This window comes from Sorex araneus, chromosome 6 (assembly GCF_027595985.1).
Source record: "Sorex araneus isolate mSorAra2 chromosome 6, mSorAra2.pri, whole genome shotgun sequence".
Lineage (NCBI taxonomy): Eukaryota > Metazoa > Chordata > Mammalia > Eulipotyphla > Soricidae > Sorex > Sorex araneus.
Genome location: NC_073307.1, coordinates 158,479,822 through 158,494,942, shown reverse-complemented (window position 1 = coordinate 158,494,942; position 15,121 = coordinate 158,479,822). Strand labels below are relative to the sequence as shown.

The following is a 15,121-nucleotide window of genomic DNA, read 5'->3' as shown; positions in this document are numbered from 1 at the left end:
ACTGGACAGCACAGAGCCAGGAGCCATCCCCGAGCACTGCAGAGTGTGACCTAAACCCACTCTCCACACCAAGAATTCTAGAGAGAGACAGCACAGAGATTAAGATGCTGGCCTTGCATGTAAGTCTCAGAGCAAACACAGAGCAAAGTAGACCGCCCCCGCTCCCAAGTACTGCCAGGTGTACAATGCCCCCCCAAAATTGAGATGTAGTATAGGGAGTGAGGCACTTGCCTCCCATGCAGCTGATCCAGTTTGTTCTCTGACCCCGCAGAAGGTTCGCTGAGTAGCATCAGAGTGACCTTTCAGCACAGAGCCAGAAATAGCACCCGAGCAATGCTGAGTGTTTTCACAACCCCTCCCCCCACCCATGTACTCCCTTCCTCTCACTCAATGAATAAAGCACATTTTATTATTTATTTACTTATATATTTATTTGTTATTTTTACGGCTTGGGGGTTCCCACCCTGCAGTGCTCTGAGCTTGTTCCTGGCTCTGCGCTCAAGAATCACTCTGAGCGGAAATCTGGGGGTCCAACCCAGGTCAATCATGTGGAAGGAAAGTCAGCCTTACTCGCTGACTCTCGTTCTGGCTCAACAGGGCAGATATCCTCTGTTGCCATCAGAAAGGTTTTTCCAACTACATATCAGACTAAATGGTACTAGTAAATGGTACTAGTATTAATTCTGGAAATAAATAGAGTTTTCATGCTGTTTGTGGAAAGATGAAAAATGGTATTCAGACATACCAAGCATACCATTTTCTTTCTCTTTTTCCTTTTTTATTGGGTTAATTGAATATCTTTTATATTTAAGAAACAGGCCTACAGATTAGGTTATAAGAATGAATTGACATTTAAGAGCTTTATACTTTCTCAGAGTTTACACTGAGAAGCAAGGAAAGAAAAGACAGAGAGATACGCAGAGGAAATATTTGATAAGGTTCAATATCTCAGAATATATGCAAACTTGCTCAATAGTGATAGAAGATGGGAAGGTCATACTAAGTCACTCATATCTAGCAAGGCTTCATATAGAGATAGGATCTTTGAAATTAGAGAATCACTGAGAAAAATGAAGGGGGTACGGACAATCTAGGTAGTTTAAAATTTGTGCTTGCTTTTTTGTAAATTTAATAAATGAAAAGTATGGAAAAATAATTAGCAAATATGAGAGCCAATACCAATAATGAAACACATACTATATAAATATGATTTAATAATGTGAGCAAAAACCCTGCAATAGTATAATAGCATGTTTTGAGAAAAGGGTAAATTTAACTCAGACATAGTCTTCACTCGTGTGGTATAGAGATTAAGAAAAGCATAATAGTGTTTAAAAATGTCAATTTTGTCAGCAGAAATACAGAATATTTTGTAGGAAACCCCTTGTGACCTCTCATCTTACAAGATTTTAAAGAATCATTTTGTCCACATTTTGTGATAGCATTTTCCTCCTACTCTCTGAGAGAGATACGATGCTTGTCTGAGTTCACATAAGGAAACAAAATTGATTGCATTCTCACCCTCTCTCTGACGTAAAAATCTCTATCCAGGTTATATCAGTTTACTACTCTCAAAATAATTTTGTTTGGGGCTGGAGAGATAGTACAGCGGGAAGGACATTTGCCTTACATGTAGCTGACTTGGGTTTGATCCCTGGCATCCTAAACCATCCCTTGAGCACTGGCAGGGGTAATTCCTGAGTGCAGAGCCATGGTAACCTGAGCATCACAGGGTGTGAAGCAAAAAAGAAAAAGGTTTTGTATTTGGTTAAATTTTGGTTGCATTTTCTGTAACATAGGACCAAGAAAGTCCAGATCAATCAAAATGCTTGGTAACTGGGAAGACAGTGGAGAGAGAAAGATAAAGGATCATATGATTATTCTGAATTGATGAAAGTGAATGTTTCTTACATTGCAGGACTTGGACAGGTAAATATTTTCCTTTTTGTATCTGTTGAGTTTGAGATTACAAAGATAGAAGCTTACTTAAACATAACAGTCTGGTTAATTTTGGAAATAGCAATAACTTACAAGTATATGTTAGCATTTTATTTATTGCACAACATAAAAAGGCATAAAGGAACAGGAATGTTAGGAGAAGTCACATAAAGTGTCAAAGATAATTTTGTATAGAGTAGGTCTTGCTCTAGATTAACAATAATAGATATTTTGCTCTATCTATTGTTTTGATAGAGCATGAACTTTGGGTCAGAACCAAACCGGGAATACCCAAAGCTTGATTAATTTGGATATTTCACCAAGCTACTTGCTTATATTAGTCAAAAAATAAAGTTACCGGAGTCCCAAAGAGACAGTGAGGTAACTCCAAAGAAGCAGTCACAGTTAAAGATGTCATTGCTGAAAAGTTCCTGAAGCTGGAGAATGTAGGCATCTAGATCCAAGAAACCTGAAGAGTACCATCTAAAAGAGACCCCAATAAAAAGACTCCAAGACATATCCTAATCAGAACAACAAATATCATCGCTAGAGATACAGTACTGAAAGCATCAAGATCAAAGAAGGACATTACATACAAAGGATTGTCCCTTAAATTTACAGACCTATTACATGAAATACTCCAGGCCTGAAGATAATGGTGGGATATAGTTAAAAATATTTAATGAAATGAGCCTCATCAACAGCACTCTACCCAGCTAGACTCTGATTCAGATTTGAAGGAATGATACATAGCTTCATGGATAAACAGCAGCTCAGGAACTTCATAGACTCAAAACCAATTTTGAAAGAACTGAAAGGGCTACCTACTATAAGGAAAGACAAGCCACACGGACACAATAAATTTCTACAGAAAGATGGCACAAAACCCCATGACAATAATCTCTCTCAATATCAATGGGCTAAATGCACTAATTAAGAGATACAGAGTGTCAAAATGGATTAAAAAAAAATGGATCCAACATTCTTCTGCCCGTAAGAAACACATTTGAATGGTCAGAGAAAACACAGACTCAGCCAAAGGCTGGAAAACAACTCTTCAAGCAAACTACTCCTTCAAAGAGGCCAGGACGGTAATACTTTCAATGATAAACATTTCAGGCTGAAAAAGATTAGAAGGGACAATGAAGGCCATTTCTTAATAATCAAGGGATTTATAAATCAAGAAGAAATGACACTTCTAAACATATATGCACACAATGGGAGGCCAGTAAAATACTTAAAAAAACTGCTAATAAACTTCAAGGAGGACAATGGCAGCAACACAATAGCAGTTGGTAGTTGAAGACCTCAACACTACCTTGTCACCTCTTGATAGATCAGCGAGACTAAAACTCAGTAAAGAAATACTGACTTTGAAGGAAGAAATGAAAGACAAAGGGCTAATAGATATATACAGATTTTTCATGTCCTGAAAGTTGAATACACACACTTCTCCAGAACACATGGGACATTCTCCAAGATAGACCATATTGCTGGGTCACAAAACATACCTCCATGAAATCAAGAAGACAAAAATGATATCTACTATCTTTTTAGACCATGATGCACTTAAAATAGAAGTTAATCACATACAGAAACCAAGAATTTAATCAAACACTTGGAAATTAAGTAGCTCAGTACTGAACATCCAGTGGGTTAGAGAGGAATTAAAGAAGAAATGAAAGGATTCCCGGAAACCAATGAGGATGAGGACATGAGCTACCAGAACTTGTGGGATACAGCAAAACAGTGTTAAGAGGAACATTTATAGCTTTGCAAGTGTTCATCAGGAAGGAAGAAGGGGTCCACATAAATAATGACTTTACAGCTTAAGATTTTGGAAAATGACAAACAAAAGAGGGTCAAACCAAAAGGAAGAAGGAAATAATAAAACTTAGAGCAGAAATTAACAAACTGTAATCCCAAAAAACAATCCAAAAGATCAATGAAACCAAGAGCTGGTTTTTTGAACTACTAATAAAATTGATAAATCACTAGCAAGACTCACAAAGAAAGAGAACCCTAATAAAAAGAATCAGAAATAAAAGGGGGAGACATTGCAACAGAAATTCAAAAGATCATTAGAGATTACTTTGAAAATATGTATGCCACAAAATAGGAGAATCTAGAAGACATGGATAAATTTATGGATTCCTATAACCTCCCAAGGCTGAACCAAAAGATCTGGAGTACTTAAACAGACCTATCACTATTGAGCAAATTGAAACAGTAATCACAAATCTTCCCCAAAACAAAAGCCCAGGCCCATATGATTCACTAGTGAATTACTCCAAACCTTTAAAGAGGACTATCTACCAATCCTTTTCAGACTTTTCCAGGACATTGAAGAAACAGAAACACTTCCAAACAGTTTCTATGAGGCAAATATCACCCTGATACCAAAAACTGACAGGGACACCACAAAAAAAGAGAATTAAAGGCTGATACCCCTGATAAACACAGAAGCAAAGATCCTCAGCAAAATACCAGTAAACAAAATACAAAAACTCATTAAAAAACCATACACTTTGACCAAGAAGGATTCATGCCAGGCATGCAAGGATGGTTTAACATTCACTAGTCAGTCAACATAAAATACCATATCAATAATAAAAAAATACGATGATATCAATAGATGCAGAGAAAGCATTTAACAAGATTTAGAACCCATTCATGATAAAAACTCTCAATAAAATGTAAGCTTAAGGAAATTTCCTCAATATAGTCAAAGCCGTCTACCATGATCCTCAATGCAATACAACTAAAAGCGTGTATTCTAAGATCAGGCACAAGATAAAGCTGCCCACTTTTGTCACTTCTATTCAATATAGTACTGGAAGTACTTGCCATAGCAATTAGGCAAAAAAAAGATACCAAAGGCATGCAGATAGGAAAGGAAGAAGTCAAGCTCTCACTATTCGCAGATGACATGATACTACAACTAGAGGATCCCAAAGACTCCACCACAAAGCTCCTAGAAATAATAGATTTGTATAGTAGAGTGGCAGGATACAAAATCAATACCCAGAAGTCCATGACTTTACTATATTCAAATAATGAAGAAGGAGAAAGTGATATTAGAAAAATAATCCAGTTCACAATTGTGTCTCAGAAAATCAAGTACCTCAGAATCAGCTTAAAAAGGAGATAAAGAAACTGTATAAAGAAAACTACAAGTGCTACTCTAAGAAATAAAAGAGGGCATGAGGAAATGTGGATGCATCCCCTGCTCATGGACTGGGAGAATTAACATTGTCAAAATGGCAATAATCCCCAAAGCATTATTAAGATTTAATTCAGTCCTTATAAGCAGACACATGACATTTTTCAAAGAAATTGACCCACGGATTGGGAAACATTGTTTACCCAATACCCACCTATGTTAATGTCAAAGGTATATTAGGAACTGGTAGAACTTTGCAAGAAATATACATCCAACCCCATCAATAAAAGGGGAGACTAAATAAACAAAAATTTCTTCAAAAAAGAAATTCAAATGATCAAAAGGCACGTGAAAAAATGCCCTACATCACTAATAATCAGGGAGATGCAGAACAAAATAACAAATAGAAACCATCACAGAGACTGGCACACATCCAAAAGATCAAGAACAACCAGTGGTGGCATGGATGTGAGGAGAAAAGGATTCTCATACATATTGGTGGGAATGCCAACTGGTTTAATCTTTTTATAAAACAATATGGATATTCCTCAAAAAACTAGAAACTGAGCTCCCATTTGACTCAGCAATACCATTTCTAGGAATATACCCTGGGGAACCAAACACACCCAGCAGAAACATCATCTGCACTTCTATTTTCATTATTGCAATAATTTTCATTATTGCTATTCACAATAGCCCAAATCTGGGAACAACTTGAGTGCCCAAGGATAGAAAACTGGATAAAAAGATGTATATGTATATGTGGTATATGGAATATACAATGGATTATTATGCAGCCAATAGGAAAAATAAAGTCATGAAATTTGCTTATAAAGTGATGGACATGGAGAGTATCATGTTGAGTGAAATGAATCAGAAGGACAGGGACATATGTAGAATGACTGCATTAATCTGTAACATATCAAAAATAATATATGTTATGAGACTAATATCCAAGGCCAGGGAAAACAGGGTTCAGGAAGACTGATCAATGATTGGAAGCTTGCTACAGAGTGTCCGGGTGGCAAAGGTCAGTTAGGATATAGAAGGTACAGTATGACACTAATAGTTGCATATGTTCATTTTGGACAGGAACTAAGTATTGAAAGTAGGTAAAGGGATATACCTAACATCCTTTCAGTATTTAACTTGCAAACCATAATGCCCAATGGGGGAGGGAAAACAGAGAAGAGAGAGAGAGAGAAAGAGAGAGAGAGAGAGAGAGACAGAGACAGAGACAGAGAGACAGAGAGACAGAGACAGAGACAGAGAGAGAAAGTTTCTGCCACAGAGTCAGGTGGGACGTGGATGGGAGGGAAACTGAGGACATGGGTGGTGAGAAATGAGAAATTGTACATTGGTGAAGGGATGAGTGTTGGAACATTATATGACTGAAACCCAATCATGAACAACTTTGTAACTGTGTATCTCATTGTGATTCAGTTAAAAACCAAATTAATTTTTTTTAAAAAGAAGACACAGAGGTATGTGTATGGTACAAAAGCATGTGGCTAGTTATTCAATTAAATCGAAGACAATTTAATATATTTAGCATTTAAGTACTTAAGTAAAATTGTAGTAAAATTTTATAATAAGTAAAATTGAAGAATAGAAAATAGCTGTTTATTATAAATAAGTTTCGGTATTTCTTGCTACACACATCATAAGTAAATTTTTTTCACTGTTTTTTGTAGTTTTAAAGTCTTTTTTTCATAAACACCTCATAATCATCAATGATTATGATCAATTATTAAACACCTCATGCCTGATACACACACTTATTATTGAAGCCTTCAGAGTTTTTATTAACCTCATTTTAATTGAGGCATTATGAAATTAAAACATTGTATTCATATGTACAAAATGCTTTTAGAATTGTTTTTGAATTAAAACTTTCAATTGAGCTTCCTATTCAATCAAAGAATTCTGTAAACATAAAGCTTTATCTCACCTTTCATGCCTACAAAATCATGAACAAAGAATCATTTCAAAATTAAGATGTTCTTATTGAATAGGTCACTTACCGCTTGTCCATAATTTTTGTATGATACAGAGGGAAAATCCTTCAATTCCACTACTGTGAGGACTAGGGCAGCAACTGAAGCAGCTATGCAGACTAAGTTCATGAATAAAGACAAAGAAAGCTGAAAAAGAATGTGTCTAGTCAATTTGTCAATTTATTATATTAAGAATGGACATTTTGGTGAGTTTATATTGTTAAAAAATTTCCCAATTAAAACTGATCCAGGGCCCAGAAAAATATGGCGGAAGGGTTAAGGTTAAGGGGTAAAGCCCTGAGTGTGGCTGATACCCCAAGCACCGCCATGAGTGACCCCTGAGTTTAGAGCTATGAGTAAACTGTTAGCGCGGATAGGTGTGGCTCCAAGTGCCTACCCCAATAAATACAACTTTGATCTAGATTCTCAAGTTCTAGAAGTATCAGTTTGCTTGCCTTTAGAGTAAGAAAAAGTTTATGGCTACATTAAAACTAAATAATGGGAGGAACATTGAAATATCATACCAGTAAATAAATTTTCTATTAAGGCTAAAAATCACTGTATTTAAAAATTTTTCAGACTCAGTGGAAAGAAGTCTCTATAACGTATGATTGGAACAAAGGAGTTACATTACAGAAAGAGAAGAAAAAGATGGAGAAAGACTGTAGAAATAAACCAAATAGGTTTCATTGATTTCTAATTCTGGGTTTTCATTCTGTAAAAAAAAAAGACCCATCAATCTCGCTGGATATCAAGTTTTAATTTCCAGGGGTCTTTAAGCTCTAAGACGTTAAGCTATTTTTCTTCTCAATATCTTTTAATCTATACCATAGTGGATTATTATTTGTGACACATCCTCTGTTATAAGAAACAATTCAGTCTTTGGGACCAAAGCCACAGTAGAGCAGAAAGGGTGCTTTCTTTGCATGTGGCCAACTTGCGTCTATTCCCTGCACTTCACATGGACCCCTGAACCTCTTCAGGAAAGATTCTTCAACACAAGACCAGGAGTTAGCTCTGAGCACCACTGGGTGTGCCCCCCAAACTGAAAAAAACAAAAACAAAAATCTTCCCCAAATTGGGCAGTTAGGAAAGATAAATTTATAATATTATTGAGTCAACATACAAAGACCCTATGGTTTCTTTACTAACAGCGAAGTCCATATTAATGAATGTTAATAACAAAATAGAATGCCAAACCAAAAAAACTCTGTATATTTAAAGACCTTTACAAGGCTAAGATGCTAATATGGCAATGCTCGTTACAGAATTGTGCTCTTCATTTTTTACTTTGCAGGGTGGGGTGTTCCCAAGGGTGTTCAGGAGGTATACTTCGCCCCCACCGAATCCCATACCCCCAGAAATTCTTGGATGAATCTGGGCTTCAGCATGACACCCTCAAGCCATGCAGTGCAGGCAATGCCGGGGGCTTCAGGCACCCCCGGAGATGCTGGGGATCTCTAACACTACATCCAGCCATGCTCCTGTTCTCCAGCTCTGCACCGAGTATCACTCAGAACTGGGAATCTAACCTGGGTTGGGAGTATACCAGGCATATGCTCTTATAGCAGTACTCTCTCTTGGACCCATGTGCTCTGATTTCTTTCCCCATTTCATTCCCTTAATTATTTTAGAGGCAGGTAGATTCATTCCTCTGTTGCTTCGATGATATCTTTTCACGAAAATGCTTAGTTCTTCTCAGAAAAAAATAAACAAACCCCCACACACATACACACACACACAAAACAAACCCTAACCATTTCAACTTTAAGAAACCTTCACCATTACAACTTACCAAGCTTAGAGATTGCTTATTTGATGCTTTCATTACCACAATTCCTGTAGCAATAAACTGGGTAAAAAGACACATATTTATAAATACTCATTGTAAATTTCATTCACTTCAAATGTATTATTATTCTTTTTTTTGCTTTTTGGATCACACCCGGCAATGCACAGGGGTTACTCCTGGCTCATGCACTCAGGAATGACTCCTGGCGGTGCTGGGGGGACCATATGGGATGCTGGGAATCGAATACCAGTCAGCTGCGTGCAAGGCAAACGCTCTACCTGCTGTGCTATCGCTCCAGCCCCTTCAAATGTATTTTTAATAATTTTCTCTTTCCAAGTCAATTACTTTTAGAATTCTAAGGGTCCCAAAACATGAAGAAGTTTTTGTTTGTTTGTTTTTTGGGTCACACCTGGCGATGCACAGGCGTCACTCCTGGCTCTGCACTCAGGAATTACCCCTGGTGGTGCTCAGGGGATCATACTCGATGCTGGGAATCAAACCAGGAATTGAACCCAGGTCGGCTGCCTGCAAGGCAAACGCCCTACATGCTGTGCTATCTCTCCAGCCCCAACACGAAGAAGTTTTAGTAGAAGAGATCAGTTTCTAGCATTAAAAAGATCTGAGAGTCACAGCAGGCTAGCTAACGGCAGAAATACAAAGGGGAGAGTGAGGAGAATTCAGATTGTAGTGCATGTCAAATGACCCCACCGTTCCTTTCCTAGCCTGAAAAAAACGTAACGATCTTGATCCATCTTATGATATAATCATGTCTATAAGTCTTAAGTGAGCCCTTAACCTGCATGAAAATCAAACTAGTTTTCTGCAGTCCACACGTTCTTTTTACTCTTTCCCCCCAGCTATTTTATATCCTTCCACTTCTTCAGCTAATCCCTTGTCCCATTCTCATTTTCAGCTCATGATCCTGCTTCCTAATTTACTAACATATTTGAAGCAATTAGAAGGAAAGTTATATAAGCTCCTAATATTCCCTTCTTCCTTCCTCCCTTCCTTCCTTCCTCCCTCCCTCCCTCCCTCCCTTCCTTCCTTCCTCCCTCCCTCCCTCCCTCCCTCCCTCCCTCCCTCCCTCCCTCCCTCCCTCCCTCCGTCCCTCCCTCCCTCCTGCCCTCCCTTCCTCTTTTCCCTCCCTCCCATGTTTCCTCTCTCTCTCCCTCTCTCCTTCCCTCCCTCCTTTCCTCTCTCCCTCTCTCTCTCCTTCCCCACCTCCCTCCCTCCTTTCTGTGGTAATGGAAGTGTCAAGCATGTGAAGCATGTTAGATATGACTGAGCCAGCCACATTCCCCAACTCTTGTTATTTTAAAACTAACTTCAATCAGGTTTACTTGGCAATTCCTTTGGAAGAACTTGTCAGGTTTATTACGGGCTCCTGAACTGATAAATCCAAAGGTCAGTTCTCAGCCCTTGTCTCTTTAAACAAAACTAAAGAATAGGATGTAGGTGACATTTGCCTATTTCTTTCTTTTTTTTCTTTCCATGCTTCTGTTCACTTTGCTTCCAGGATGCCACATTCACTAGACTTTCCTCTCACTAATGGCTATCTAGAAAGCACAGCACAGTACTAGTAATGAAACAATTTACAACTGTGTAAATAACGAATAATAATAACGTGTGAGAGAACTACCATAAAGATGCTAGCATATTATGGTTACGATTTTTTGTCCATTAAAAGTCTCAGTGCAATCCAACCTATAGCTGTGACTGTGTATTTATTCTGCTCCACATCTCCTGGAATAGCACCAGTAAATTAAAGGTACTAAATAAATATTTGCTGAAAAAGGAAGCAGACTGAATTAATCACCACTATAGAACTTAGCTACTTAATTCCGAAAACTATGGTTAGAAGTGTTCTCTAATTTTCACTAATGGAATGAGTACAATTTATTGAATGATCAAATAATATTTTACTCACAAAACTTCCCCATAAAGCACATGCTGCTTTGTAAGTTATAGGTTCATAAGTTCCAAAGATTGCTTTGATTTGTTTCAAATATAAAAGCAAGAGTAAATACCACATGAGTACACAAAAGACTCCAATCATAATCTGAATTGTCTGTGAGAAAAGAATATTATTAGTACTTAAATAATGCACTTTATAACATAGTTCAATTAATACTAACTAGAAAATCCATTCAATTCTCTTACAAGAGAACAGTCAATGCTTTTACAAAAGTAAAATAACAATGCCTTTGACCTTTCATTTCCTGGACTGGTTAGCTACCAAAGATATAAATACTGAGGTATACAGTAAGTAGAAATAGGGCATTTAGCATCAGGGCGTTTAATAATCATTCTTTCTGATTCTTCAATAACAAAATCAACAATCTGACTGTACTACTAGCTCTTCTCCATTTTTACTGAATAATGGCATGAGTGGATAATACTGAGGGTACTTAAGAAGAAATAGGGTTACTAATCTGTTTAGGATTCAGGAAAACACATATCCAGCATTTTCTTACATGCTAGTAACTTACTAAGGAAGCACCAGTTTTAGAATCTTAAATGCTTTTGTTTTCCTTCGAGGCATATTTAGATTTTACTCAGAAGCATGGAGGAATTTTGAATTAGTAATATAAGAAATATGAAAGTAGACTTTCTTGCACAAAGGCTTCCTATTGGATAGGGGATGATTAGGATAAGGGAGAGTAATACTGCTATATTTTATTTGCTTTCTTGTTTTTGTTTTGTTTTGGGTTTTTTTGGGGGGGCCACAGCTGACAGTGCTCAGGGCTGACTTCTGGCTCTGTGTTTAGGGATCACTCCTGGCATGCTAGGGGGACTATATGGGGTGCTGGGGATTGAACCTGGGTCAGCCGCATGCAAGGCAAACACTCTACCTTGTACTATTGTTGTACTATTACTCCCAGCCCCATGTTTGTCTGTTTTTTTTTTAACTGAAAGAACAATTTTGTGGTACCAATCAAATACATTCTTACAGGTTTAGAATTTATGGCGTACTCTGTACCAAATTCAGAAAAGCACCACTAATTTCAGAGGTCCTTTGCATTTGGCTGTTGGATAAAATATTTTACTAGATCACAAAAGCCTTACAAGTCTGTAGTTTAGTTTTCTCATTATTGCTACGACTCTCTAATATGGTACTCAGAAAAGCAGGGAACCAGTAAATATCTTCTACATAAGTACATCAGTATTTAGAACATTAATGAACCAAAAACCCTCTTGACTTATCAAAAAAGAGTGAAGTGGACTTGGAATGACATTCCCTTTTATATGGCTGTAGTTTCTTCTATATAAATCTGTGAAATATCCAGGTAGCCAAAGCATATTAAGAACTCTACAAGAAAAAAAGGCTGCTATTGTAGGAAAATACTTTTTTTAAACTTAAAAATCATTGTTAGCGCCAATGCTTGAGTTTCATAAGGTCAAAGGCTTCTCCCCACACACCCCGCCCCACCCCAACAGCCTCCAAGTGATGGAGGAGAATCACATGCACAGAATCTGGGAAGAAGATACAAAATTAAAAAAAAATAACAGATCACTGTGTCTTACAGAATTTCAAAGTTATTCATTATTGTTTCAGGCATATTGTTCAATGCTCCAATACCAATTTCTTCACCAGTGTCTACTTCCCACCACTAATATCCTCATTTCCCTTCCTGTCTGCAATCTACTTCTATGGCAGACATTTCTACTTTCCACTTATCCATAACTTATCCCTATGTTCCCTTCTCACACCCCACCACTATCCCAGTGGCAAGCTTCCTTCTGAATTCCAGATCTCTTGCTCCTTTTTAGATTGCTTAGAATATTTGATATTCCCCTACTCTGTTTCTTTATATCCCACCTAAAAGAAATCACTATTGGTCTGTCCTTTTCCTTCTGAATAACTTCATTCAACATAATACTTCCCAGATCTATCCACATAGCAGCAAACTGCATGACTTCACCTTTATTTATATTTCTATATCTAAAAGGGTATATAACTCTACAGAGGTTAAGAACCTCTGCTGAACATGCAGGTAGAAGAGTCAAATTCAAAGGAAAAAAAAAACACATTTGCAGTGGAAAAAAATTTCCCCTGAAGGAATGTGAAAGAGACTCAGTTTCAAAATTCTTCATTATTCTTTGGTCTTTATTGAGAGAATTAGATAAAACATATTCGGTGCTTAATTCTTAATTGAAGAGACAGATTAACAGTCACCCTCTATATAGAGAGCAATATAGCAATTAAGAGGTGAGCAACTGGACCAAAGAGAAGGCTCACATGGTTGTGCACATGTTTTGCATGTAAAGGCCCGGGTTCGGTCCCTAATGCTGTATGGTCCCCTGAGCACTGCAGGGAGCAGTCTCTGAGCACGGCCAGGTGTAACCCAATCTCCCATCCCCTGTCTCTGCTCCCCTCCCTGCAAAAACAGTGACAAATCTGACAGTAAAATCCTTTTTGCTTTTACTCCTTCTGGGTTTTATTATCTTGCATATGCTGGTTTAGTCATTACGTATACTTACATTGGAGCCTATGATTTGTTATGAAGATATTGTCGAAGACAATTATCACTTTTTTAAAAAAGCATGATTTTTTACTTAATCAAGTCTTTCCCTCTCTGGATCCAAGAATATTTCCTCCTTAAAATTAAACAGCACATAATGAAGTATTAAAAGTGAAGTCTTACCCCGCAAACAAGGTTATCTTCTCCTCTCTTGTCTAAGTCTTCCTGTTTAGCCATAGTGCCAGCATTTCTTTTAGATGATTAGGTTTCTAATCTTTGGTGATAGTTTTTATTAGGAAACCTCTGCAGAACAATACAAAACATATACTTTACTCAAAAGAAAATGCTTAAGTTTCAGTCTTTCCTTTTTGTTTCTCTAAATTCAGAGGCCTCACACACTCACTTTCTTAGGAGGCATCAACTTAAATTCACCTATAATAATTGTCTCCATAACTGAAAAGCCCTTCTCTCTGACTTATATATGTATCAGATATATATATCCTGATATATATCCAATGAATATAATATGTAATATATCCAATATATATAAGGAATATATATTTATATTTATAAAGAATATATGTATTTATAAAGAATATATATAAGAATACTTATATACATCTAACATAGAACCATAATACTTCATATATATATATGTGTGTGTGTCTATATAAGCACTTCAGTATTAATGTGTCTCTCTGGATGATAAAAATAAACTAAAATAAATTGCAGAAAGCTAATATTTAATCCCCCAAAATGCCCCATGCTCGCTACAGTACAACTGGAATGATACCAAGGAAGGAGTTAGCTATACTTTTTCTGACAAAAAGTATACCTTTGCCCATAAATATATATGTAATATATATTTTATATAAAGAATATAAACAATCCTTACATATTTAAAGTGTAACCATAATACTTTATATATAAAAATATATGAGCCTAATAGAACTTCCAGTAAATCCTTAAACAAATCATTTGAAATTCATAATAAACTCAACACATTTCACAGCATTGTGTTTGGATTTACCAAACCAAGTTCTTATACTTCATATTCATATACAAGTATGAGCACAAGATTTTCTCACAAGTTCCTGCTCCCTACTTCGATCCTTGTCAAAAGAACCTTTTCTTTCACATGATAGTTTATCAAAAAGTCGATAACACAATCTTAAAGGTGGGTGTTTATTTTACCCCCTCATTCCTGCATTTCTTCCTGGTATCCAGATCATCTTGTTATGTATAGAAGATGAAAAAATCTGACTAATATTTGTATCACATTGTGCACCAGAAGTTATTTTATATTGTTCTTGCTTGTCATACTTAGGTCAGAAAGGAATCATACCACTTAGGTGAAACAAGTGATGAATAATTTTAAAACTTGAACCTTGGTCCTTTCAGAAAGGAGGGTGTTTGATTTAAATGACCTCTCATTCCCTGGATCCTTAAGATTTCTGATGGTGTTTTAATGGACTTTGATTTCTGAAATGCAAAAAAAAAAAAGGAAGAAACTGAAAAATGCTATCATATTCATGCAATCAACGATGGTTAGAATTTTAAAAACAAAGCCTACATTAGCTTTCTTCACAACCCAGCTTAATATTACAATTATAGAAAGATGACCATACAAAACAGAAGTACTTTTTCATTTTTTCTGACAATACCTCACTATTCCAAAAGCAGCTGTAGAACAAGCCCCTAGCTCTAATCCCTGGCCAAATCTCACCCCTTTCACAAGCCTTATAGAGAAATTCAGGAACATCAGTGG

The 15,121-nt window shown here is 36.8% G+C and overlaps 1 protein-coding gene across 1 annotated transcript; it reads right to left on the bottom strand.

The window, feature by feature from the left end:
• Positions 1-3,004: 3,004 nt before the first annotated feature.
• Positions 3,005-10,946, bottom strand: MS4A13 (membrane spanning 4-domains A13). Its single transcript, XM_004620813.1, has 4 exons — positions 10,818-10,946; positions 8,894-8,950; positions 7,126-7,245; positions 3,005-3,058 (listed from the first exon to the last, which is right to left on the bottom strand). The coding sequence occupies exons 1-4, from the start codon at positions 10,944-10,946 to the stop codon at positions 3,005-3,007; spliced, it is 360 nt and encodes a 119-aa protein (XP_004620870.1).
• Positions 10,947-15,121: the final 4,175 nt, after the last annotated feature.